The sequence below is a fragment of the Caretta caretta genome, chromosome 7 (assembly GCF_965140235.1).
Source record: "Caretta caretta isolate rCarCar2 chromosome 7, rCarCar1.hap1, whole genome shotgun sequence".
Lineage (NCBI taxonomy): Eukaryota > Metazoa > Chordata > Testudines > Cheloniidae > Caretta > Caretta caretta.
In genome coordinates, this window is record NC_134212.1 from 58,410,090 (window position 1) to 58,437,688 (window position 27,599).

Sequence of the window (27,599 nt, forward strand, 5' to 3'; positions counted from 1 at the left end):
CTAGTTTAGATACTACTGTACCTTTAATTTATTTAGCTTTTGTTAAAAGCATTTAACAATCGATCTAGAGGATATAAAGTATAACTTACAAAAATATAAATCTTGGTTATTTTTAGTATTTAAACATATTACTATATAGTTTGTGTTATTCAGAGAATATATATGTTTAACAATCTGAAATTAACCAGCAAACAAGTGACTGTGGAAAAGAGTTACATACAAATTTTGTAAAATATATATTAGGGAAAGGTAACCAAAAGTGGTTATATTAACATACTGTATATATAAAAGCTTATACAGTACACTACATTTTAATCCCAAAGAAAAATGTACATATTAAGCCTTTTATTACAGCATTCTTTTTCAGTATAAATATGTGGATTAAAAGGTATAAGTGAGTGTTTTAGGCACAAAAAAAACCTTACAATTTTTGTACAAAAAATATGATTCTAGAGTAAGCCTGCTTTTGCAGAGTCCATTTTTCACCTTCTTGGTTAGCTGAAGAGATAAAACAGTCAGGAAAATAGCACCTAAGAATGTATCTTAGTCTTCCGTTTATGGCAAATTGTTTAAGTAGAAGTGATTACGCTAAATGCCAGATTTCTTAGCTAGCCAGGTTAAGAAGAGGATTTTTGTTTGTTTGTTTGTTTTTGTTTTTTAAAGTGAGGGAATTCTGGCTGATGAATCCCTGTTAATTTGCAAGACACATGGTGACAATAAGGGAGATCTTTCGAGGGGAGCTTGTGTATTACTTTAGAGTCTCCTCATTCTTTCTGTGGATGGAGTTGTAGACTTGCATTCATTCATAAGCACAGGCCAATTGATTTCCCATTCACAACTTTCCCAGTGTAGCTGGGCAGGGGGCGCTGGTCTCCTTAAAGGAGCATTGGCGTAGACTTATCGGCAGGCACAGGTTTCCACAGACATATTGGGGTACACCTTTAAAACAACATTTTTGTTCTCGTCAAAGAACAAGACGCTGAGGGAGTTCATCTTGTCAGGAACGCAGCAGGGTTCGGGAATGCCTGGAATGATTCCCACGGCTTTTACAATGCTCTGGATTGTGGCATGATTCGATGGCCGCACAATCTGGAACAGAGAAGGAAATAAATTACCCCTTCATTTATGGGAAGTCACTTTCCCATGGGCTTGGAAAAGAACAGTAGGGTTTTTTTTTCTTTTTTGAACACATGAAAATATGAGCCCAGATCATGGCTTCTCTCAGGCCAGTGAGCCAGAGGGGTGCAAAGCACAGAGACACCCCCTGCCCCCTTACCTGGACGGGATTCTTAGCCAAGAGGCAGCTATCGGTCAGACTGCAGTGCTCACACTCCCTTTAGCTTGTGCATATAGGAGAGCACTGGCTAGCACTCCATGACCTAGGATGGGGGCATGGCGAGGCTACTGCAACTTGCAGCTGGAGTGAGGCGATTCCCTCTCCCTGCTATGTAGACAGGTCTCACTGCCTTCAGCCCCTGCCTGCTCACAATAGGTTCTCCCTTTTCCTCCACCTCAGCAGGTGTCTGGCACCCAGCGGCCTGTGATGTTTGGAGGAAACCATTGGCTCAAAAGCAAAAGGGGTATGAAGTGAGTTTGCAGTTCAACTGGTGCAATAGTGGTGCCTTAAACCACTTAAACCCAGCTTGTGTTACTTTTACTACTGGTTTTCTAATGGCAACAGACCAGTGATGTTCAGCAATGGGGAGACTTTAAAAAGGTATGACAGAATGGAAAGAGTTAAGTACAAGGTAATAAAATAAGCCAGGAATAAGTTCTTAGTATTTGGATCCAGGTACTGAAAGCACACTTCATCCAGTACTCTGCAATCCAAAAAACGCAGTTCAGCTCCGGCTTGTTGCTCAGCTACTTTATTAGGTACATAACAGCTCTTCGCCTATGCTGGCCAAGCCCAGCTGCAGGGAGGTTTACATACAAGGTGGTACCACAATTCCAATTCATGTCATACACTACCCAACTTACGTACAACTTTCTTAGCTACTAACATATGTACTTCTTCCATGTAAGGACCAATCGCTTTGCAGATTTAAGGCAAGCTCATCCTCTCAGGGTATTCCTTCCTACTTTGCTTACTATAAACATACCCACAACAGTTGCTTTCTATAAACATACCCACATTTGTTAGTTTCTGCCTCCCTTATTTACTAACAAGAGTGAATTGTTTCAGCAATTCCTTGTTCAGGCTTGTCTTAACTTGGGGATGCTCATATCTTAGTTAGCACTACATTTGATAGTCAAACCTTGATCTGGCCATATGGGGAAACATTTGCCATGAACAATTGTGTACCAAATCGGTGCACACAGTTTACGCAAACACATGCCTGCAGATCTGAAAATCCAGGGTTTCATATGAAGGAAGTCCCTTCACCCACTATTGAAATGCAGCAACCTCTAGGATGGAACATGGCAGCTGTTGAACAGCACACAGCAGCATTACACAGCTATTTAGGATAGAAACAATACCACATGCAGCTGAAACTGTAGGATGATTTAAGAAGGTAGAGTTAGTTTTTCCCTGCCATAACAAGAACATTGCTGCTTTCACTGAAATGAAAAACCTGGCATGCATTTGATTTTTTTTATATACAGGGAAGGGTTTTAGGAGAACAGGTTTGATCCTCTTACTTTAACAGTCATAACATAATATCTCTTGCTGCTTTTTAGCGACAGCTGCACATCAGTACAAACTCAGCCATGCTAAAATTTTCAAATGTTCTCAAACTAAACCAAGGAACTTGGCTCTACTATGAGGGTACGCTATGTGCTGGTCCTTCAGGTTCCAAGACAGTGTCCCTAGAACAAGTCTTGTCTAGCGCCTTATCCTTACTCAGTCCAGGCTTAGAATTTTGCCAGTCTTGCAGGAAGCCTGGCCCAAATTTTGAGCAACTGTGAGCTAGCTTTTGCTTTATCTTTGTGCCAGTGCGTGCTCTTAAAGGAAAGCTTGCAAGAGTCAGAGCTGAAGGCACAGCAGGGATGGTGCTGAGGCAGTGGTATAGTCATGGTCCAGATGTTACATGGTAGTGAGTTTAAGCTACACACTGCAGGCCAAATTCTGTCTTCATTTACTCCTTATCCAGTCCCACTTCAGGAGCAATTTGGTCCTAAAAGTACAGAAGGGTGGGGCTGACACAGGAAAAAAAAACAGCCAGGAGGTGTAAGATAAAGTAGCCACCCCACACCTTGTACCTTACACCTTCAGACCCTCATTAATTGCTTTCCTCTTCTACAATCCCACCAGGTAAGAAGTTATACCTACTATGCCAATTTCCTGACTCACGCCAGCCTAAGAACTGGGTGTTATCTTAGGGTTTTGACTTCCCCCTCTCCTGGAAAACAGAAAAACCAGGCAACACTTAACTAGTTTCAGGAAAGTTTCATTTTTGGCTTTGAGCCTTGGACAAAGTGAAACTCATGGGTTTGAAATCTCACAAAGGCTGAAAGTGAAAAAGCTCTCACTACCATAGATCTCACAGACAGGCACTTGTGGCATGATTATAAAGCTCCTGGTCCTCCACAGTTATCAGAAAGGACGAGGGTGTGTTGCAGCAGGGAGCTTAATAAATATGGGAACTTCCTGGCAGAGGGAGTTCTCTACTTGTTGCTGAAAGCATGATTCTTGTGTTTATGACTTCACCCTACATGGTGTCAGCAGTGGATCCATCTCCCTAAAGGAGTAGAGGAAAGAAAAGAGAATTGGAAAATCAGAGAGGAGACCTATGAAAGCAGGAGCAGGAAGAATGCAGAGCCTTATCTCAGCACAGCAATGGAACCCATAATGCAAATGGCTCCATCAGAGAAATTTGATTTTGTCAACTCAGGCAGCTGGCCTGGCTGGATCTGGAGATTTCAGCAATTCCAATAGATTTCTGTATTAATAGAAAAAACACAAGAGTAGCAGGTAAATGCCCTGATATTTGCCATGGGTGATGCTGATAAATTATGTGCCCTATCCGTCACTGATGAGGAAAAGAAAGACTACTCCAAAGTGAAAGAAGCTTTTGATGTCCATTTCATAGGCAGACAGAATATTATATATGAAAGGGCCAAATGTAATAGGTGGTGCCCAGAACAATGGGAAACAGCTAAGACTTATTACTGGAGTAATAGTAGTTCATAGCCTTGCAGAACATTGCAAATATGGAATGTTAGAGGAACTAATAAGACACAGGATAGTTGTTGGTATAAGCAAGACCAATTTATTACCACAGCTTCAGTTAGATCCTGATCTCACACTAGCAAAAGCTATAGCAAAAGTGAGAATGCAAGAAACCATAAAGAAATAGCAATGTGACTTACATGCTAGCAGCATAGGGGAGACTGCATTAGAAAACACTGACACAGCAAACAGAAAAGAATGTATGTGAATGGAGCAGTCAGACCAAATTTACAACATAAGAACAATGCACAACTGTGGTGGGGGAGGCCAAAGAACTGCTATAGTAGGGAAGCTTGGAAAAATTGTGGAAGTTGTGGAAAGACACCATGCCATGAATGGCAACAATGTTCAGCAAAAGAGGAAGAACATGGGAGAAGCGACAAAAGGGGGCATTTTGCAATAGTGTGCAGGTCACCAAGAATAGCGGAAACAATCCAAGAACGAGTGTTATCATCAGAGGACAATGAATCCTATCTTCTAGGGACTTCATCTCTGATAGAACAGACAACACCTTGGTACATAAGCATAAATAAACAGTCAAAATCTTAAAGTGAATATTGATATTGGGGCAACAGTCACTGCAATTCCAAATACAAATTGTAATTGATCCTGGGTTGGAGATCTTCAAAGACCAAATGAAATTGTATGTGGGGCTAGAACACTGGATGTTTTGTGGCTAGTTCCTTGGAAAACTGGAGATGGGACAGAAAGTTCTTCAACATATATACATGTAAAACAAAGACTGAAAACTCCCCTACTAGGGTTGCTAGCAATATAAGGATTACACATAGTGGAGAAACTGGAATGCCTTGATGGCAAAAACTATACAGGAGATGTTTCCACGTATCTTTACAGGGCCAGGAAAGCTGTCAAAAAGTACAAAATAAAACTGGTGCCATCAGTGACTCCTTTTGCTCTCTCAGACCCATGCTGCATCTCTATACCTTTATGAGGGAAAGTCAAAGAAGAATTAAAGAGAATGAAAGATATGGGGGTTATGTTCCAGACAGAAGAATCCACTGACTGGTGTGCAGGGATGGGTGTAGTACCAAAGCCCAATTTCAAAATCTGCATTAGTGTGGCTCTTACATAAGTGAATAAAAAGCCTGTGCAGAGAAAGACACATGCTTCCCACAGTTGATCAGACATTAACTCAGTTATCGGAATTGAAAGTCCTCTCAGAGTTATATGCTACAGCAGGCTTCTATCAAATAACCCTGGCTAAAGAATCTATACGGCTAACTACGTTCATCACTCCATTTGGAAGGTACTGTTTCAATCATCTTCCATTGTGCATATCTTCAGCACCAGAACATTTCTAAAGGAGAATCTCACAGATTCTGTCAGGTTAGCCTGGCAGCCTCTGCCATGCAGATGATGTGTTGGTATTTGGCAGAGATAAAAATGAATCCAGTGAGCGACTACATGCAGTTTTGAGATGCTTCCAACAAGCTGGCATCACTCTGAATGAGAAGTGTAAATTTGGAAAGGAGAAGATAAAATTTGTAGGACACATAATTAGAAAACAGGGAATTCATCTGGACTTAGACAAACTGAAGGCATTAAACTGAAATTAATAGGTAGCAGGTTTAAAACAAACACAAGAAAGTATTTTTTCACACAATGCACTGTCAACCTCTGGAACTCCTTGCCAGAGAGTGTTGTGACTGCCAGTACTATAACAGGGTTCAAAAGGGAGCTAGATAGATTAATGGAAGATAGGTCCATCAATGGCTATTAACCAGGATGGGCAGGAATGGTGTCCCTAGCCTCTGTTTGCCAGAAGCTGGGATTGGGTGACAGGGCATGGATTACTTGATGATAACCTGTCTGTTCATTCCCTTTGGGGCATCTGCCATTGGCCACTGTCAGAGGACAGGATACTGGGCTTGATGGACCTTTGGTCTGACCCAGTATGGCCGTTCTTATGTTCTTATGCATGGATCACTTATTACTCGCCTTACCTGAACCCAAATATGTTTCTGCTGCAAGAAGATTCCTGGGCATAATAAATCATTTGGGGAATTTGTTAGCAAATTTAGCTCCTCTGGATCTGGGGTAGCCCACAACAAAATGCATTTAATAAAATAAAAAAACCTACTGCTATCTCCACCTATTTTCACAAAATATTTGATAAACTATCCAACCCAGTAGCAGTGGCCGCATCTTCACGTGCTTCAGGAGCAGTGCTCTCAAAAAAGCAGCCAGAAAGAGACCACAGACCTATTGCATTCATATCAAGAAGGCTCACAGAAACCAAGCTCAAGTGGAAAAGGAAGCTCTAGCAATCACTTGTGCTTTTGAATAGCTCAGTTAATAACTGTTTGACTTGAATTTTAACATAGAAGCGGACCAAACACTCTTAGTCTCATCATTGGGTTCAAAACCACTGGATGATCATCCACCTAGGGTTCAAAGATTTTCACTATGGCTGATGCTATATTTTCTTTCAACATTAAACACATATCAAGGAAAGCGCGCCTAGCAGCAGGTGCTACCTAGAGCCCCAGCTGAGCAGCCACCAATGGAAGAAGAAAAGACTTTAAAGAAAGATGTCAAAGTCTCCATTGATCTGGTCCTGGCAGCAATTTCAACATCTGCTAGCTGACTTCAGCAAATTAGAGTTGAACAACTAAAGGAAGAGACTTGCAGGAAAATGACTCAGCTCTGCTAAAGAGGGTGCGATGGAAGGAGGCAACTCTAAAGAGACCTATCACCATATAGGCAGGAACAAAACAACCTTCACATGGCTGATCGCCTGCTTCTGAAAGGACAGCACATTCTTATCCCCATGGTACTTCAGAAAGAGGTGGTCTTCAAAATCCATAAGGGACACCAAGGTATAAACATATGTGGGGCATGAGCACAACAATTCATATGGTGGCCTGATCTGAGTAGGCAAATTCGGACCTTAGGGCTGCAAGATATGAAACAAGAAAAACAAAACAAAATAAAACAATTGATAGAACCATTCCTTTCTACAAAGCTACCTGACCAACCTTGGCAGCAGGTAGTCACAGATTCATTTTTCTGGAAAGGACATACATATATTATTACAGTTTATTACTTCTCCAGATATATTGACTTGGCTATAGTTTCACAGACTCCATCAGCACAGGTCATCCAGAAATGAAAGTCAATATTAGCTAGCATGGAGTTCCTGAAGGCCTTATAACAGATAATGGACCTTAATTTACCTCTGAAACATTCCTAGCACTTTCACAGGACTTTGAACAACATACTAGTAGTCCACAATAACCCAGAGCAACAGGGAAGAGGAGAGAGCGGTGCAGAGTTTCAAAAGACTTCTGCAAAATCAGTGGACCCATATAAAGCACTCTTGGCATTTTGGTCAACCACCACTTACATCCTGACTATCTCCAGCAGAAGTTCTGCTGGGAAGATGACTGAAGACGCTTTACCTGTGTCACTGATCAAGCTTAAACCTAAGTGGCCTGACCTTAAGGAATTTTGAAAATGGGATGCTGAAATAAAAATTCAGCAGCAACAAAACATCAGTGTTCAACACATAACAAAAGCACTACCTGAACAGAGACCAGGGAACAAAATGGAGATCAAAAGCATCCAGACATTTGAAACTTGGCAGAAACTCCTGGATCCTACCTAGAGGAGACTCCAAAAGGACTTCTTCAGAGGTTCATCTTCAGTATTTCCCAATGCCCTACACAGGGAACTCCACACTCTCACACTCTCTCTCTCCCTCAACAGAAGTGAGAAATGGTCTGGGAGATTCATCAGCTCACCTCCAAGGCTTAATCTTTAAAGTACTGTTCAGGACTATTTACATGGAATTGATAAGAGGACACAGTAGAGTAAATAAGCTTATTTTGAATGGTTGGGAGTACACATGTTGGTTTTATAATTTAAGTTTTAATCTTTCAGATGTGGCATGGTTGTAGAGTTCCTGGTTCTCCGGAAGGAACCAGGATGTGTTGTAGAAGGGAGCTTAATAAGCACAGGAACTTCTTGGCAGAGGGAGTTCTTGAGTTGCTGCTTAAAGCGTGGCTCTTTGTTCATACTCTCACACTACAGCACTGATTTTCCACAATGACTCAATGCTAGGTAGATGCTTATAGACACAGAGCCAGATCCACAGCTGGTGTAAGTCAGCATAGCGGCACTGAAGTCAATGCAGCAGTGATGATTTACATCACCAGAAGGGCTAGGTGGTTGACATTGACAAGGGTGCGGTCCTGGAGATGTTGTTAGCAATATGTCCTCCCTGACATAAACCATGCCTCTCTGGAGGGGACTGGATGGCCCAGGAGTTGGTAAGTGGCTACAGAGCTGCTCCCCTTAGTAAGTGGAGTAGAATCCAGAGTGACTGAAAGTCATGAGGCTCATTTGTGAAATTCTCACTGATGATGGTGAACACTTATGTAAGTAGTCCCACTGAGAGGTTGCTTGCCAGCATGAGGAAGGGTTCCAGTTGTGTGGGATAAGTCTCATGACTACAATACTGGTATAGAGGGCTACAGCTGGTGCAGGTGGGATAAAAAAGGAGGAGATGTTTGTTGCATTATACTTCAAAAATATATTCACTTGTGCTGAGGTCCAGAAGGAGGTGAGAGGAAAATCAGTTGATAGTCTCTGGGTAAAGATAAAAGGGGGAAAAATAGAGGTGATATCTTGATAGGGGTTTACTATAGCCCATCAAATCAGGAAGAGGAGGTGGATGAGGCCTTTTTAGAACAAATAACAGAAATACCCAAAACACAAGACCTGATAGTAATGGGGGACTTTAACTACCCAATGACAGGTTTCAGAGTAGCAGCCGTGTTAGTCTGTATTTGCAAAAAGAAAAGGAGTACTTGTGGCACCTTAGAGACTAACAAATTTATTTGAGCATAAGCTTTCGTGAGCTACTAGTGAGCTGTACTCCTTTTCTTTTAACTACCCAGACAGCTGTTGGAAAAGTATTATGGCAAAACACAAAATTTCCAGTAAGTTCTTGGAATTCACTGGGGACAACTTTTTGTTTCAGAAAGTGGAGGAAGTAACCAGGTGGACATCCATTTTAGACTTGATTCTGACCAACAGGGAGGAATTGGTAACAAATCTGAAGGCAGGGCCGCCAACAGGGGCAAAAGGGACAATTGCCCAGGGGCCTGGGAGATTTAAAAGGGCCTGGGGGCCCCCAGCTGCAGCTGCCAGCAGTACAATGGGGCTAAGGCAGGCTTCCAGCCTGCCCTTGCTCTGCACCGCTCCCGGAAGCAGCTGAAACGTCCCTGCAGCCCTGGGGAGGGGGTCTGCATGTGCTGCTCCTGCCCCGAGCGCCGACTCCACAGCTCCTATTGGCCAGGAACTGTGGCCAATGGGAGCTGTGGGGTTGGTGCCTGTGGGCAGCAGCGCACAGAGACCCCATGGCCCCCCTGCCTAGGAGCCGTTGCCAGAGGGGTGTGCCGGTCACTTTCGGGATCTGCCTGAGATAAGCACTGACCCCCTGGCCCCCTCCTGCACCCCAACCCCATGCCCCAGACTAGAGCCCGCGCTCCCTCCTGCACCCCAACCCCATGCCCCAGACTAGAGCCCGCACCCCCTCCTGCACCCAAACTCCCTCCCAGAGCCCGCACCCCCTCCCACATCCAAACTTCCTCCCAGGTCCTGCACCCCCCCACACACCCAAACTCCCTCCCAGGTCCCACACCCCCTCACACCCAAACTCCCTCCCAGAGCCTGCACTCCTCACCCCCTGCTGCACCCAAACTCCATCCCAGAGTCCGACCCTGCACTCAGTGTATTCAAATTGGAAGGGCCAGATGAAATTCATACTAGAGTACTTAAGGAACTAGCTGAAGCAATCTTAGAACCGTTAGCAATTACCTTAGAGAACTCATGGAGGATGGGCAAGGTCCCAGAGGACAGGAGAAGGGTAAACATAGTATCTATCTTTAAAAAGTGGAACAAAAAGGACCCTGGGAATTATTGACCAATCAGCCTAATTTTGATACCTGGAAAGATACTGGAACAAATTATTAAGCAATCAATTTGAAAGCACCTGCAGGATAATAGGGTTATCAGGGATAGCCTGCATGGATTTTTCAAGAACAAACCATGCCAAACCAACCTAAGTTCCTTCTTTGACAGGGTTACTGGCCTAGTGGATAGGATAGGTGGGAAGCAGTAGCTGTAATATATCTTTGTTTTAGTAAGGCTTTTGACAGAGTCCCACATGACATTCTCATAAGCAAACTAGGGAAATGTAATCTAGATGAATTTATTATAAAGTGGGTGCACAACTGGTTGAAAGACCGTACTCAATATCAATTGTTTATTGTCACACTGGGTGGGTATATCTAGTGGGGTCCTGCAGGATTCAGTCCTGGGTCTGGGTACTATTTAATATTTTCATTAATGACTTGGATAAGGGAGTGGAGAGGATGTTTATACAATCTGCAGATGATACCAAGCTGGGAGGGGCTGCAAACACTTTGGAGGACAGGATTAGAATTCAAAACGACCTTGACAAATTGGCGAATTAGTCTGAATTGGACAAGATGAAATTCAATAAAGACAAGTGCAAAGTACTTCAATTAGGAAGGAAAATCAAATGCACAACTGAAAAATGGGAAATAACTGGGTAGGTGGTCGTACTGCTTAAAAGGATGGGGCCGGGGAGGGGTGGTTATAGTGGATCATAACTTGAATATGAGTCAACAATGTGATGCCTTTGAGAAAAAGGCTAATATAATTCTGGGGTGTATTAAAAAGAGTGTCGTATGTAAGACATGGGAGCTAATTGTCTTGCTCTACTTGGCACGGTTGAGGCCTCAGCTGGAGTATTCTGTCCAGTTCTGGTGCCACACTTTAGAAAACATGTGGAGAAAATGGAAAGAGTCCAGAGGAGAGTGACAAAAATTATAAAAGCTTTAGGAAACCCGAGCTATGAGGAAAGGTTAAAAAAACTGGGCATGTTTACTCTTGAGAAAAGACTGAGGCGGGACCTGATAGTCTTTCGATATCTTAAGGGCTGTTATAAAGAGAATGATGATCAATCGTTCTCCAGGTCCACTGAAGTTAGGACGAGAAGTAATGGGCTTAATCTGCAGCAAGGGAGATTTAGACTTGATATTAGGAAAAACCTTCTAACTCTAAGGATAGTCAAACTCTGAAATTGGCTTCCAAGGGAGGTTGTGGAATCCCCGTCACTGGAAGTTTTTAAGAACAGGCTGGACAAACATCTGTCTGGGATGATCTAGGTTTACTTGGTTCTGCCTCCGCACAGGGGGCTGGACTTGATGGCCTCTCGAGGTCCCTTCCAGCCCAACATTTCTATGATTCTTTTGTTGGGGAGATCAAAGTGAACTGGTTAGTGAGACTCAATTCCCAGCAGACAGGCGTCCACACAATCAAAACTGGCCACCATCAGAAGTGGCAATTGTTTGGCAATCCCAGGATAGTGATTGACAGGCCATGGAAAAGGGACTTATCCCTTACCTCACAGGAAGCCTCTCCAGGGCAGGGGAGAGGCACTTGGGCAAGGTGTGTCAGTGTGCAGTGCTGATTCCTGTGTTTTGGGCATAGATTGAGGACTTCACTCTCTAGTTAGGTTTCAGAGTAACAGCCGTGTTAGTCTGTATTCGCAAAAAGAAAAGGAGTACTTGTGGCACCTTAGAGACTAACCAATTTATTTGAGCATGAGCTTTCGTGAGCTGTAGCTCACGAAAGCTCATGCTCAAATAAATTGGTTAGTCTCTAAGGTGCCACAAGTACTCCTTTTCTTTTTACTCTCTAGTCAGTTCATTATTAAGATCCCAGCAGAAAGGAAAACACTTCTCTTCTGATTTGTTGATGCTCAGCATCCCAGATGTACCACATGGCTCCAGTACTGTATCCCACAAATAGAGCACTTAGTTCTTTAGTTACAGCATATCAATCTCCCATTCCTGTGTTGGCTGGTCTAGGACAAGTTTTCAGAGCAGCCTGAACCTGACCTCTAACTTTTATGATATCCAAAATCACATCCCCACATTTTTGACCACCTCGTTTTGGGTGACCACGTTTTTACATGTCCCAACATTTGTATTTGCCCTTAGAAATAGTATTCCTCCCCCGCCCCCCAAACTCCTGGAAATTAGTTTGCCTGCTTGGAAGTGGATAGCTGAAGACTGTATCCAAAAAATTAGTTTCCCTTCTCTGTGCTCAAATTGTGGGTGCTCAAACTTAGAAGCAATGACAGAAAATTTGGCTTTATATCTCAGTATTGTATTTATTTTCTCTGAAATACAAGTTGTGAGCAGCCAGCAAGCAGACTTTCCAGAACAGTGGGATATAACAAGAGACGGGCCCAAACCAAAACCACAGATCTGAACCCACACAAATTTTGGATCTGCATCTATCAGAATTTCAACTCTGTGGCTCAGATACATCTACATGCCTAATACTTCTGAAGGCCAAGTAGTGACAGCATGAAAACTGGATTTGTTTTGACACCTGAATAACTAGAGGGACCTACGTCTATAGTTTGCTGTTCCTTACCTTAGAAACAACTTAGCCTATTTATGATATATTTCAGATTTAAGATTTTTTTGTATTCCGACTAAGAATTCTTCACTTACTTTTGGCCTGGAACAGCAGGTTTAATACAGAAAAACTGACAATCAATTTGTTCACAAGAACCCAGATTTTTTGATGCAAAGGGACTTATGGCTGAAGCACAGGATTGGGAGTCTGATGTACATTCTATGCCAGAGACTTCACAGGTGGCCTCTGTGCCTTGGTTTCCCCATCTGTAAAAAGGGATGACACCTATTTCAGTTTTTGGAGATTCTCTGATGTAAAGCATTATCCATTATTTGTGTGATTCATAGGCTAAGGCCGGAAGGGTCCACTGTGATCATTTAGCCTGACCCACTGCTTAACACCGGCCATAGGACTCCCTCAATTAATTCCTTTTCAAACTAGAGAAGATCTTTTCAGAAAAATATCTAATCTTGATTTTAAAATTGCCAGTGATGGAGAATTCACCACAACTCTTGGTAATTTTTTTCCCAATGGTTAATTACTCTCATGGTTAAAATATTGTGCCTTAGTTCTAGTATGAATTTGTCTAGCCTTTGGATCTTGTTTGTTTGCTGGATTGAGAGCCCTTTATCATCAAATTTTTGTTCCTCATAAAGGTACTTATAGGCTGTGATTAAGCCACCCCTTAACCGTCTCTTTGTAAACTAAATAGATTGAGCTCCTTCAGTCTCTCACTATAAGGCATGTTTTCCAAGCCTTTAATTATTCTCGTGGCTCTTCTCTGAACCCTCTCCAATCTATCAACATCCTTGTTGAACTGTTGACATCTGAACCGGACACAGTATTGCAGAAGTGGTCGCCAAATACAGAGGTAATACAACCTTGCTACTCAAAAGTCCTCAGTATGTGCATTATGCTTAACTGCTCATCTAAGCAGTTTGCATGTACACAAGCATTTTCTATGTAAGAACATAAGAATGGCCATACTGCGTCAGACCAATGGTCCATTTAGCCCAGTATCCTGTCTTCCCAAGAGTGGCCAATGCCAGGTGCTACAAGGGGAATGAAAAGAAAAGATAATCATGAAGTGATCTATCCCATGTTGACCATTCACAGCTTCTGGCAAACAGAGGCTAAGGACACCATCCCTGCTCATCTTGGTTAATAGCCACTGATGGACCTATCCTCCACAAACTTATCTAGTTCCTTTTTGAACCCTGTTATAGTCTTGGCCTTCACAACATCCTCTAGCAAGGAGTTCCAGAGGTTGACTGTGTGTTGTGTTAAGAAATACTTTCTTTTGTTTGTTTTAAACCTGCTGCCTATTAATTTCATTTGGTGACCTCTAGTTCTTGTGTTATGAGAAGGAGTAAATAACACTTCCTGATTTACTTTCTCCACACCAGTCATGATTTTATAGACCTCTATCATGTCCCCCTTAGTCGTCTCTTTTCCAAGCTGAAGAGTCCCAGTCTTTTTCATCTCTCCTCATATGGAAGCTGTTCCATACCACTAATCATTTTTTTGCCCTTTTCTGTACCTTTTCCAATTCAAATATATCTTTTTTGAGATGGGGTGACCAGATCTGCATGCAATATTCAATATGTTGGTGTACCATTGATTTATATAGAGGCAATACGATATTTCCTGTCTTATTATCTATCCCTTTCCTGATGATTCTCAAATTCTGTTCTCTTTTCTGATTGCCACTGAGTGGATGTTTTCAAAGAACTATCCACAATGACTCCAAGATCTCTTTCTTGAGTGGTAACAGCTAATTTAGACCCCATCATTTTATAAGTATAATTGGGATTATGTTTTCCAATGTGCATTACTTTACATTTATCCACATTGAATTTCATCTGCCATTTTGTTGCCCAGTCACCCAGTTCTGTGAGATCCCTTTGGAACTCTTTGCAGTCTGCTTTCGATTTAACTATCTTGAGTAGTTTTGTATCATCTGCAAATTTTGTGACCTCACTGTTTACCCCTTTTTCCAGATCACTTATGAATATATTGAATAGGACTGGTCCTAGTACAGAACCCTGGGGGACACCAATATTTACCACTCTCCATTCTGAAAACTGGCCATTTATTCCTATCCTTTGTTTCCTATCTTTTAACTAGTTACTGATCCAGGAGATGACCTTTCCTCTTATCCCATGACAGCTTACTTTGCTTAAGAGCCTTTGGTGAAGGACCTTGTGAAAGGCATTCTGAAAATCTAAGTACGCTATATCCACTGGATCACCCTTGTTGACCCCCTCAAAGAATTCTAGTGGATTGGGGAGGCATGATTTCCCTTTACAAAAACCATGTGGACTCTTCCCCAACAAATGTACATTTGTCAGGTTTCTGAAGTTGTATAAGTTGTGCCCTGCTTTGAAAGTGTGTTATTTAAAAATCCAAGTCTCTACAAAATTAATTCTCTCCATATCTCATAAGAATTCCATAGATTATCCTTTCCAGTATTTTCAAGTATTATGGTGCCCTGTTGAGAGAACAAATGATATCTACACATTTGGATGTTGAAGGACATCTCTAGTGAGTGTAGAAAACTCATTTGTCTGGTACTGCTGAATGAGGAGTTAGATAGATGATTGTTTTGACATATGTGGGTTCTAGCAGCGAAGAGGAAAAGCAGGAAATCATAATAACCACAATGTACATCTTGGGTCAAATTTAGAAGGCAAAGCTCCCACAGGACTTCAGCTTGGAACTTTATTAATAAGTTTCATCTACTTCTATAGAAGTAATTCAGAACACTGCAGTAACATTATTATAAGATGTATTCTTGAGCCCCATTAATGTAGAATCTTCCCTCCCATCCAAAAGCAAGTTGAAGATTTGGTGATAATAGTTTAATTCATTGCGTATGCCTGTGGTTTGAGGTCATAAAACTAGAAATACTGGGATGAAGTGTAAGTTGCAGATTCATATTAAGAAAAATGCCTTAATGGCTATATCTGTTAGGTTTCAGAATAGGCTCTGAATAATTTGGTGGAAACCCTATAGTGGACAGAGCACTGGACTGGAACTCAGGAGACTTGGGTTTATTTCCTGGCTTCAGCACTAGCCTGCTGGGTGACCTTGGGCAAGTCACATCACCTCTCTGTGCCTCAGTTTCTCCAACTGTAAAATGGGTATAGTGATACTGACCTACTTTAAAAAGGGCTTTGAGATCTGTGAATGAAAAGCACCATTTAAGAGCTAGTTATTTGCATTAAACTAGATTGGGCGGCGCATTTCAGCATTGTGAAGAAGGGAAAAATCCCACTGTAGAAGGAGCAGTTAGATGGACTAAGTAATCTTAAAATCAACTTATTGCAAATAAAGACAAGTGCATCAGCACTAGAGACTCATACTACCTTGGGCATTGGAAACTCGCAAGCCCCAGCACAGTAATATGCATCGAATGACTTGGGAGATATGATCCATTCATTCCAGCCAATGTCGGCAAAGTCCACTTTCATGTATCTTCTAGAGCAAATCCTGGGCTCGTTCCACTGTTTTCGTCTGGCTTTCTTCATGGTTTTCTCATCAAAATGTAGCATCTGAGATTTTGAGAGCAGCTCTGTGTTTTCTTGCCCTTTCCTCCTTCGGTCCTTGCGTGAGGTTTTGGGTTTTAGGGACTTGTAGGCACTTTCCCATATGTCATGTTTGTTGTATTTGTTGTTGTTATACTCCACCTCTGGCAGCTCGTTGTTCTGGATAGAGCTGGAAAGAAATATGTCCCTCCTCACCCGGGTGTCTGTGGAAGCATTGGGGGATAGGCTGGTTTCCCCATCGCTGGAAGGGAATGGATCATATCGCTGTAGAGTCACGGCCACACTGTTGGGTTCTGATATGGCCAGGTCATTAGCATAAACCAGTATGTATGGTAAGTGATTGGTTTGCTGTTTGGGGAAGCCCTGGTATTTCTCTCCAGAGTCAAGCTCCGCACAAAGGACGAGCTCACCATCCCGTTTGGATTCCTTTATGATGTGGGAGATGTCCTTCATCTGCCAAGCCCCCCGCCTGTGGAGGAACACTGTGACATTCCCTTTCACCAGCCCATAGGCGGAGTTCTGGAGAATGCTTCGGAAAACGAGGCTGAGCCGTGGGATCTGGGGCAAGTGGAGGAGGCGGCAGGATGAGTTCTTGGAGCGCTTGCAGAACGCTTCCCGGTGCCGGGGGCGCTTGTCTGAGTAAAAGTGGAATGTGGCAGTGAGGATCAACTCTGAGTCCTGCATGGACGTTAGATTGAAGCAGTACAGGGGCTTCTGGTCCAATAGCTCTGCAAGAGAGTGAAGAGAGACCAACAGATCAACATTCAGGGGACAATATATAATTAACCATGAATGCGAAGTGTCGCTAAATAGTTGGGCTTACAGACCCAATGCTCTTCTCATGTACCCCACTGTAGGCCAAGAGTGACTGGGCTCAATGGAGTTACACCAGCTTAAAACCAAGCTAAGTGAGAGGAGACTCAAAGCACCTAGAGACCCCAACAAGGTCAGTGCCCCAGTGTGCTAGCCTCTGTGTAAACACACAGGACTCCCTGCTCCAAAAGAGTTTATAGTCTAGGCAGAGAAAAGAAAGATGATCATCCCTGCTATATAGATGGAGAACAGAGACATAGGGAAATTAAGTGACTTGCCCAAGGTCACACAGGGAGTGTGTGGCAAAGATGGGAACTGAATCCAGACCTTTTGTATTCCGGCCTACTGCCTTAACCAAAAGACTAGCCTTCCTCCCAGTTCCTTCTGCGCTTCCTCATTCCTATTCCTTCCCTACCTTGCTCTCTTTGCTACATCCCTCCCACAGGTCCTCTCCCCCATCCTGAGAGAAGGAACAGCCTTGAATCCAACAAGCCCAGAGCTCAGGAAGCCAGCACCCAGGATTTGCTTTCAGCCTATATACACATATGCACGCCCAAAGGTCATTCTGCTGCTGTGTAACCATCTTCCCATTGGCTGGGACAAAGCAGCCACGCCCCCATGACAGTTACCCCTCCCCTTGTGCATTGTGCTGGAGCCAAGCAGGTTCCTCCCAGTCACCAGGGACTCTGATGCTGGCACTGACAGCAGCGAGACAGTATCTCCTGTGCTCATAATGCATCCTCTATGAGTGCCCAGCTAGCACGGAGAAGGAGGAACTGACCTGACTGTTGCGTGCAGAGTGGCATAGTGCAGAGGTTCTCAAAGTGGGTGGCATGCCCCCCCAGTGGGTATGGAATGTATTCTGGTGGAAACGCGAAAAGCGTTACGAAAAAAATTTACTGTGCACATTCAGAGCTGGGCGGCTGGAGAGCAGCGGCTGCTAGCCAGGCCCTCAGCTCTGAAGGCAACGCTGCCATCAGCAGCAGCAGAGAAGTAAGGGTTCCAATGCCATACCAGAGCTTGGTGCCCAGCTAACAGCCGACGCTCTCCACTCTGCCTTCAGAGCTGGGCGAACAGAGAGTGGTGGGTGCTGGCTGGGCATCCAAGGAGGGCACAAGATACTACAGACACAAAGAAGGGGGCACGATCAAATAAGTTTGAGAACCACTGGCATAGTGGACAGAGCAGTGGCCTGGGACTCAGGTAACCTGGGTTCTACTCCTAGCTCTGCCACTGTCCTGCTGGGTGACCATGGACAAGTCACTTCATCTCTCTGTGCCTCAGTTTAACCACCTGTTAAATGAGAACAAGGATCCTGCTCTGCTTTGCAAAGTGCTTTGAGATCTATGTGTGAAGAATGCTAGGTAGAGCTGGGTATTAATGCAGTGAGGACAGGGCAGACTAACAGGATGGGGCACAAGGGAGGGGAAGTGCAAAGCAGAGACAGGATGGGGTGGCTGCTTCAAGCTCTCCCATCCCACCCTTTGACCTTCCTCATGCTCTCCTGCTCCTTCCCACATCTGGCCTAGAGGCCCTCTGGTTCCCAATAGCTGCCCTCAGCCATCCCTGGCTTTGTCACCACTGCTTCTGCTAGGTGAAAGGTTCCAGTCTCCCTGGACGCCCTTCCCTCTGCTCTGGGTACCGGTGCAAAGAAGAAGGGACTATTTGTCTCGGATGAGGAAAGTCCCATGGAGCTCTGAGACTGAGGTAATAGAGATGCTTCTAACTGGAGATGGGCCAGAACCAGCCTGAGTGAGATTTGGGGATACTTAGGTTGGGAGCCAGTTCCAAGCTTTGGGGCTTGCCCATGGCTACTAGTTGGGTAGTTCATAGGCCATGTGTACCTTAGAGGATCTCCAGTTATGTGGCACTAAGGAGGAGCCACCAGAGAGTCAACCCAACAGGGAGGGAGGGTTTCTGGCTGCTAGGAAGTGGGGCTAGCTGGGATTTTTGCCCTATGTGAGTTCTAGCAACTCTGCCTCCCCTTACCAGGCAACTCGTCTGCCTGTCTGCTTCCCCCTTGCCCCAGTGCCAGTTCCCAACAGGAAACAAGCAGAGCCCTCCTTAGGAGGAATAGGTATAGCTCAGTGGGGCAGGGCTGTGGCGGCCACAACAGGTGGGGCAGCAGCACAAGGCTACCAGCTTCATTGCAGGAGAGGCCTGTCTGTACTCCAGCTTCTTTGCAGATGAGGGCCAAGGCAGCAAGAAGGAGTCAGAGGTGAGAGATGCAAGGGGGAAAAGAGGCCAGTGAGAACAGATCGGAGGTGTGTAACCCTAGAACACTCAGTCCTAGGGGTATAAGGATGTGGAGGTTCTAACCCTCCCCCCCATTCCCACCCTCCCACTTCTGCAGAGAAAGTAATCTACTGATCCAGAGTGTAGGACTGGGAATCAGGAGATATGGGTTCTACTCCAACACAGGGTTCAGGCAGGTTTGTACTCGACGTGGCTAAGCTGTGCTTCCCCAGCGACACTATTTATACACATACTAGCTCTCATTGGGCTAGCACGGGTATGTGTACGTGGGCTGGGGAATCACACTCCTAACTTGTAGCCTAAGTCACTTATATTCCTTGCCTTAGCTTCCCTATCTCTGTAATAGAGATGAGTGCTTACCTACTTCCCAGGACTTAATACTTAGCTCTTATATAGCTCTTCTCATTCACTGATCGGAAGGCACTTTACACAAGTGATGGGTAAAACTACTCCTGTTTGACAGAGGGGAGAATAGAGGCAGAGAGAAGGGAAGTGAGTTGGTCACAGTCACACAGTAGCTCAAGAGCTGAGACTAGTAGCCAGGTTCTACTCACAGTCCAGTTCGATATCTGCTAGACTCTGCTGCAACTGTTTACAAAATGCCTTCATAGCTGCAGGTACACACACAGAACTTCAGTGCAATATAGTTTCATACCCCATCACCCCCTTTCTCCACCCCCCAACTACTAGGGATATGGACATGAAACCAGGGCTCTGCTAATTCTTCCCCACCAGAAACTAATTCATAATCACACCAATCAAGCACACAGCTGGTGCTGAAGAGATGTTGGACGTCCTTCTGCAGTGGCCAAGTAGTAGCAAGAGACCCAGGTGAAATGGATTGGGGAGGTAAAGGCCCCTCAACAGCTTTAGCTAGTGTGGAATGAAGCTGCTAGACTGTTAACCAGGCCAGACTGATCACAGTGTTGGCTGCCAGTTCATTTCCTATTGAAGTTATCTGGGACCCAGTTATTTTCTGAGGCTACCTTTCCCCTTCTGCCCCATCCTAGCAGTTATGGTCAATGGGGAACATCAGTTGCTGATTCCCAGCGGAACTCACTATCGGGGGTAAGGTGCCATCGGCCACATGCACACACCGTAGTGCTTATGTCTGCTTTACATGCACAAGGTTCTGGATTTGAGTCCCAGTGGGACCAGCTGATCCAAAGAGCCACCAGTTGCAGTACAGAATGGAAGATACACCTTCATCCAGGCCTTCTTGTAAGTATGCAAATCAACTGGTAATTAATATGACTATTTCCAGGGACTAATCAGACAGGAGATTAAGGAAGATGCAATGTAGAATATGGGAGGGTGTGGAATATTGCTCACTGTTTTGGGAGGGCAGTTGACAACAGAAAACACATCTGAGGTTTCCAGAGTATTTTAGATAGGAACTAAGACTAATATTCCTATAAGTCAGGTAGTATGTTTCCCTATTTTACAAATACATTCTCTCATTTCTATTTCTCTATTTAAGACCAATGTTTTCAAACTTGGGTGTTTGATTTTCAGAGGTGCTGAGTACCCACAGCTCCTGTTGTCTTCACCTGGGACAGTGGGAACTCATCATATCTGTAAATGAGGTACTTCTACATTTAGGAACCTAAAATAGATGTAAATCTCTAACCTTTGAAGATTTTCACCTATAAAGCTTGTCTGAGGTCACCCACCAAACCTATGGCACAGTGGGACTTCTAATCCTATACTTTAGCCAGTAGACCATGCTTCCTCCCTGTATGCAGCATTTGGGGGTCTAGTTTAATGCACAGGGGAAAATATACTTTGTTTTGGCACATATGTCCAAGTTCTGGTCCTACTGTAGTCAGTGGCAAGACTCCTATTACACAGGATTTGATCCTTAGGATTCAAACCTGACTCTTAACCTCTAAGCATTGCAATATTCTGCATGCAAAATACCTGTGTAATTAGCACTTGTACCGTGTGCTGTTATTCCGTGGAGCAAGTAGCTATTCAAACCATCCCCTGAATTGTCCCATAAGGTACAGTTTATTCAAGTTTTAGAGGGCCGTTTGAAAACGGCACCAGAATCAGCAGACCGTGCCCTCAATCTGTTATATATCAAAACAAAATCTTGGTGTTTTTATTTCTGTGACACAGCCGTAAGGGCATTCCAGGCTCAAAAGAGTGGTAGCTTCCCTTCTAATTTATCCATAGCCCTAGGTGTAAAGCATTTACATATTTCAAGAGCTGCATGGATCTGAAAGGTATAAACACCACAGGGAAAGTCTGTCCTTGGAGTCCCATAGCATAGGGTTCCCACTGATGACAATGGAAACCAAGGACACAGCTAGCTGACAACAGAATATAGCACGCCAAGGAGGGCAAGAATTAGGATGATCTAGGGTAATATAAATAAAAGTAGCAGGATGAAAACAAGCACAGGAAAGCTTAGATTGGTTGTTAATCGTTAGATCCGTTAGGCTATGGAATAGCCTCAAGCAGTCCAGCTTCTACTCTGTTCTCCTGGAAAAATTTAAGACTGGGCATTACACTGGAGAATGTCTTGTAGGGTACAATGCCATATGTCTTGGGGTAGGGTTGATGGAGTAAACTCCCTAATCGGTTTATTTCCATCTGATGTCTCTGGTGCTATGTACAGCAAAATGAATACTTTTACCTGCTAAACTCAACTTTTTACTTGCTCCAAGAACACATGGCATCCCCTAAAAACACCATCATCAGTCTTACAATAGTCTCTGAAGTAGTGGGTCATTTGCCCCCTTATCATATTGACATCTACCTTGACATCAGTTGGCCGGGCTGAAAAACAGGCCTTCAATTGATATTGTTGATGTTAGCTAGCCAAAGCATCTCCGCTGTTCTTCACACTTTAATATAGGCATCTAATCAGCAGTAGCATCTGGATGCCTAAACCAACCTCAGAGCCCCATTGTGCTGAGTGTGGTGCACACACAGTAAAAAACAGTCTCTGCCCCAAAGAACTTACAGTTGAAAGAGACCAAGGAAGAAGTATTAGCCCTATTGTATAGAAGGGGGATGGAGGCATGGAGAAGCTAAGTGACTTGCTTAAGGTTACACAGGAAATCTGTGGCAGAGCCAGGAACTGAACCTGGACCTCCCAAGTTTCAGCCCAGTGCCTTAAAGAAGTCCAAAGGCTACAGTGCTTCAAGCAGAGATGGCTGGAAAAGGGAATTTCCATTTAGCTGGAAATTCCACAGTTGTGACACTTCGTTCCAAGGCAACACAAGACACTGACATTGTGGAATTTCCATTGAAATGGGATGATCCAATGACATGAGACAATCCACTTTTGTGTTGGCTTACCAGGTGACATACCTGCAGCCAGCCAGCTTACCTGCCCTGCCCATCTGCCAGGCTGGAAATGAGGCTGGCTGGTTTCTTTTGAACCTGTTGACAGAATTGACACATTCCCACAGAACATTTCAATTCTGTTTGTGACCCTAAGAATCTGTCAAAATGCCACCTGACAAAAGGGTTCATTGTTCTGTAACAGTAGCTCCTGAGAGGCCTGATGAACTCACTACACCCAACACATTGCTTTTATAGTATTTATCCAAAGATCCCCGAGAAAGTGTCATGCTGTTGAATCAGCATTTATCCAAAGATCCCCGAGAAAGTGTCACGCTGTTGAATCAGCATTTTCCGAAAGAGCAGTTTTCCCACTGGAAAATTTTCAGCCAGCTCCAGTCTCAAGGGTTAAGTCTAGTCATACAATCACAAGGTGAAGTCTAGTGACAGGTAGCCCTCCAAAGGGTCAGCATTCAGGTTTGATTTGGGTAGCCCCAGTTTATTCAAGCCTCTGGAGACTGGGAAAGTGGGGCTAGACATATCAACAAGCTTTCCCATACCAACTACCATGAGCAGAAGCAGAAACAGCCTCTTAGCACTTCCATGTCCTGCTGGACACCAGGCGTGGCCACTGCTCCAGTCAGGAAAGCATGGAAAAAAGTGTCTCTCTGTGATGACATAGCCATTGTTTTGGCAATATAGAGGTCCATGGTCCAGATGAAGGAGTCCGGCTGTTCAGCAGACACTCCACTAGGGGACTCCAAAGCAGTTGCATGACTTCAGACTAGAGCTAGGCTGCATTTTGAGGAGGATTTCAACATTTCAAAATTTGGTTTCATTCCAATTCAGAACAAAAAGTCCAAAATTTTGATGTTCTCCACAAAATGGAATGGGACCCTGGAAGAGCCATGTGGGCAAAGTGGCAGGAGACCAAGTTGCCTGTGCCTTTATTAAGCTCTCTTTGTGCATGTGCATTATGATGCAATCTTTAAGTACATGATTGCATTGCTATTCCCACATCTGCATGACCCCTGTCTTATTCAGTGCATAAGATGGAGGTATTCAGGGAGTGAGTCGGGGTTGTGTAGCAAAGGAGGCTGGTCTGTGTTGGAGCCCTGCTTTGTTTGTTCACGAAGTTGGGAAGCGTGTAGTAATGAGACATGAATGGAAAGGACAGTCTCGTGGTTTAGACACGCTTGAATACTGCCCAGGAGAACTGAATTCTGTCTGCTGCAAAAGCATAGGTGATTCTCAGCGAGTCACAGGTGGTCATAAATTGTGCGTCCGGCTTTCTGGATGCCTAGTGGGAAACATCTGGGGCCAGATTTGCAGAACTGCTGAGCACTCACGACTGCAGCTGAAGCCGTTTGGCGCTGTGCTTTGAACATATGGAGTTCTGAGTGCTTGGAAACAAAAATCAAGCCTGGGGAGTCTCAGATTGGGAGCCCGAAGTGAGCAGATACTTTTGCCAATTTGGGCCTTAATATGTTTGCCTCACATCCCCATTTGGAACATAGGGTTGGTGCCTCCCGGTTGTCCAACACCCCTGTGTGGTAATGCCATTGCTCTTTGTGCAGCACTCTTATTACAGCAAGGAGCACTACAGATGAGCCCACGAGGAAGTTAACTTGGTATTCGGTGCAAAGTTTAGATGGTGTGTAGCAAATAGGGCACAGAGCTACATTTGAATGAGGAAGATGAGAAATATTGAATCACTACTCAGTCAGTGAGCACCATCCATGCTATGCAGTGAATGAGGCAGGGATCCGGTGGAGGAAAACATTAGTAAGTGATCTTGTCATTAAAGACAGTCTCATAATGTATATGTACGAGGGGGACAAATTAAGATCACATGGGCAACCCTAATTCTGGCATTTCTTAACTTCAGAGTGCTTGATCCAACTGTCTTTTAAATATGTAATATGATATATCCTAATGCAAACAGCCTTATGTTACAGCGGACCATATGAATCTTAGGAAGGGTGTACCCAAGAATTTTTTTTTAACCTAGAGCTATCACTGGAAGAGGGAAATGAACAGATTTTATAGCTGCCACATTGTTTTGCCTATCACAGTAAAGGGCTGCCATAGATGTGATCTGAACAGAAATTTCATGTATGTTGCTAAAAGAAAGTGATGCTTCCCTGCCCCACAAATTTCCCCTCTTCCAAGAACTCTGGAATAGCATGAGGGAAAGGAAGGGAAAATCAGATCATTTCTCCCATATTGGTCTTGGGCACCCTTATAGTTAATCTCAAAAAATAGTAATCCATATTTTGTAAATTACCAGGGACAATAATGAGAAAAGAATGTTATTTCCTTAATAACTCAGCCACAAGGGGCCTGGTGGAGGGGCTTTCCTCTTTCAGGCTGCTGAAGAAAGGAGATCTAGTAAAGAAGACACTAGGTTGGGAGTCAGAACACTGGTTTCAGACTTGGCATTGCAGTTTACTCACTGTATGAGTCTGGGCAAGTTACTTCCAATGTTCTGTACCTCAGCTGGACTATCAATAAGATGGATATAAAAATACCCGCCTTTGTGAAGTTATGTTGATCTGTGAGACTGTGGGTAAGAAATGTTCCTACTTAAATGCTAAGTACTATTACATTTCAATAAATGGTATGTGTGTGTGTTTTAAAATAAACTCAGCCACCCAAGTCTATTAGAGTTACTTTAAAAACAAGATTAACCAGAGTATGAGTAAGATTACATCATAGGAAAGAAGGAATTGGCTTAACAGATCAGACCAGTGGTCCAGGACCCTGTCTCAGGCAGTAGCCAGTATTAACTGCTTCACTGGAAAGTGCAAGAAATGCTGTAGTAGGACGCTAGGGAATCATCTGCCATTGGGGAAGTTTCTTCCTAGGCCCTGTCAGTAAATGGTTGGCTAATGCTCTGATACAGGAGGGTTCATCTCCCTTCCAAATGTCTGGGGTTTTTAATAAAACTCTAGAAGTGCACATTTAACCTTACATGAATTCAGCTGAGCATCAGCTCTGTGCAGAAAATGTTGTTCATTTTAAATGACATTTTACAGATACTTACAATGCTGAAAAGTAAGTTAACATGCATTTTTATAGCGATGACTTGCTAATAACTGCTTACTATAAAATCTTACATACTGCATTGCACTTCACAGAATGCAAATGTCTTTAAAAACCTAAGAAATCCTGACACAGATTCAAGTTTTGAATGTGCTTATCTAAAACATCCTGAATGCACTAAAATGAAAAGCCTCTTTTGAAGCGAGAAAAATGATACATGTATTGGAATTCCAAAAGGGAGGGTTTTTTTTTATTTTGCTGATCTTTCCTAATTAGTCTAAACAATATCTTAACCCTGTGCTGGAAAAGGTTTCCTAAAGATGCCATTTGCTCAGGCACTAATGTCAGTGATGTAATTTTTTTTTTAACAAAGTGCCAAATAAGCATCAGTCTAAATATTGAACATGGCTTTTCTTCAGTTAAGTGACGGACAGTTTCCTAGATTTATTTATCAAACGCGTTTCAGAATAAAGCGTTTTGGATGCAGCCGGTCTCCTATTGCTACCCTACATCAAAGGAAGACAGATTCCCCCACCCGCTCTGTATCTTTTTAGAGCTAATACTAGGTACCACAGGAAGAGAGTGAGCCGTTAGAGAAAGTCCCATAGGTGGCGCTGTTTCTAACAGCAGCTTCTGGGAGTCTTTGAAAGACTTGGATGCAAAAAAAAAAAAAAAAATCGGTGAAGTTTGCACAGTTGTCATCCTAGTTGGGGACTATTTAATGATCTTAGGAGCGAGGAGACCCCTCTGAACTAGCGGGAGGGCCTCTGGGCAACCGCTTCCCCTGGCTGATAGCTTTCTGCCACGCCAAGGGCTGCTCTCAAAAAGGCGGACAGTAGTTTTTTGGTAAACAAATGCGTACTCTGCCGGCTTCTGGGCACGCAGGAAGACTGGACGTGGCTCCCGGAGCAAAGCGACGGGGCAGCGTAGGTGTTACTGCAGGGAAACGTCCAGCATTGCTTAGGGATAGCTCAATGGTTTGAGCATGGGCCTGCTGAACCCAGGGTTCTGAGTTCAATCCGTGAGGCGGCCATTTAGGGATCTGGGGCAAAAATTGGGGCTTGGTCCTGCTTTGAGCAGGGGGTTGGACTAGATGACCTCCTGAGGTCCCTTCCAACCCTGCCAGTCCAGGATTCAATGATCTAGGCAAGGAAGCCCCCGTCACCGACACTCCGCACAGCTAGGGACAGCTTCGCAGGGGTCCGCCTGCGCCGGAGGGCCGGAGCTCTGCCCACGATCCCGGTGCCCCCCAACCCCGCAGTGCCTCTGACCCCCCTCCCCCCCTCCCAGCACACGCGGATCTCCCCAAGGGGCTTACCCAGCCTGGCTTTGAAGCTGCGCACCGTGTTGCCGTCCCCAGGCCGGCTGCCTTCCCGGCTGTACTTCTCGTAGAGTTTAAGCATGTGGACAGCTACCGCGTCCTGAGCGAGGCTGCCCAGCGCCGGGGAGGGCGAAGAGCCCCCCGGGGGGTCCCTGCTGGGGGAGGCGATGGCCAGGGGAGCCGCTGGGGGCCTGGGCTTCCGGCTGGCACCTTCCTCCTCCGCGGGGAGCGTGTGGCAGCCCCCCTGCCCCAGCGCCCAGAGCAGCAGCCAGCACGCCAGGCGGCCGGCCATCGGGGGGATCCTGCTGCACCGAGACCCGCGGGGAGCTGCGGAGCCGCGCGCCGGCTCGGGGATGCTGCAGCCTGGCTAGCGGCGCCCGCTGGCTGGGGCTCCAGGTTCCCCCTGCTGCAGCCGCTCTCCTGGTGCCCCGGGATGCGGGCTGGGGTGGGGAGGTGGGAGCGACCCCTCCGCGCTGCTGATGCCGAGCCCGCTCGGCCAATCCCCTGGCCCGCGAGGTGAGCAGCGCTGGCACCGGGGCTGGGGGAGGTCGGGCTGGGCTGGGGGCACGGGGGGAGGGACACACACCCGGCCATGCGCGGCTCCGAAATTGACTCGCCGGGGGGCGAGGGTTTCCGGGGGCTGGGAAAGTTTGCAGGGAGCGCT

General features: G+C 44.7%; 1 protein-coding gene across 1 annotated transcript; it reads right to left on the reverse strand.

The window, feature by feature from the left end:
* Positions 1-27,508, reverse strand: GDF10 (growth differentiation factor 10). Its single transcript, XM_048858937.2, has 3 exons — positions 26,933-27,508; positions 16,027-16,934; positions 1-1,089 (listed from the first exon to the last, which is right to left on the reverse strand). The coding sequence occupies exons 1-3, from the start codon at positions 27,225-27,227 to the stop codon at positions 898-900; spliced, it is 1,395 nt and encodes a 464-aa protein (XP_048714894.2). The 5' UTR covers positions 27,228-27,508; the 3' UTR covers positions 1-897.
* Positions 27,509-27,599: the final 91 nt, after the last annotated feature.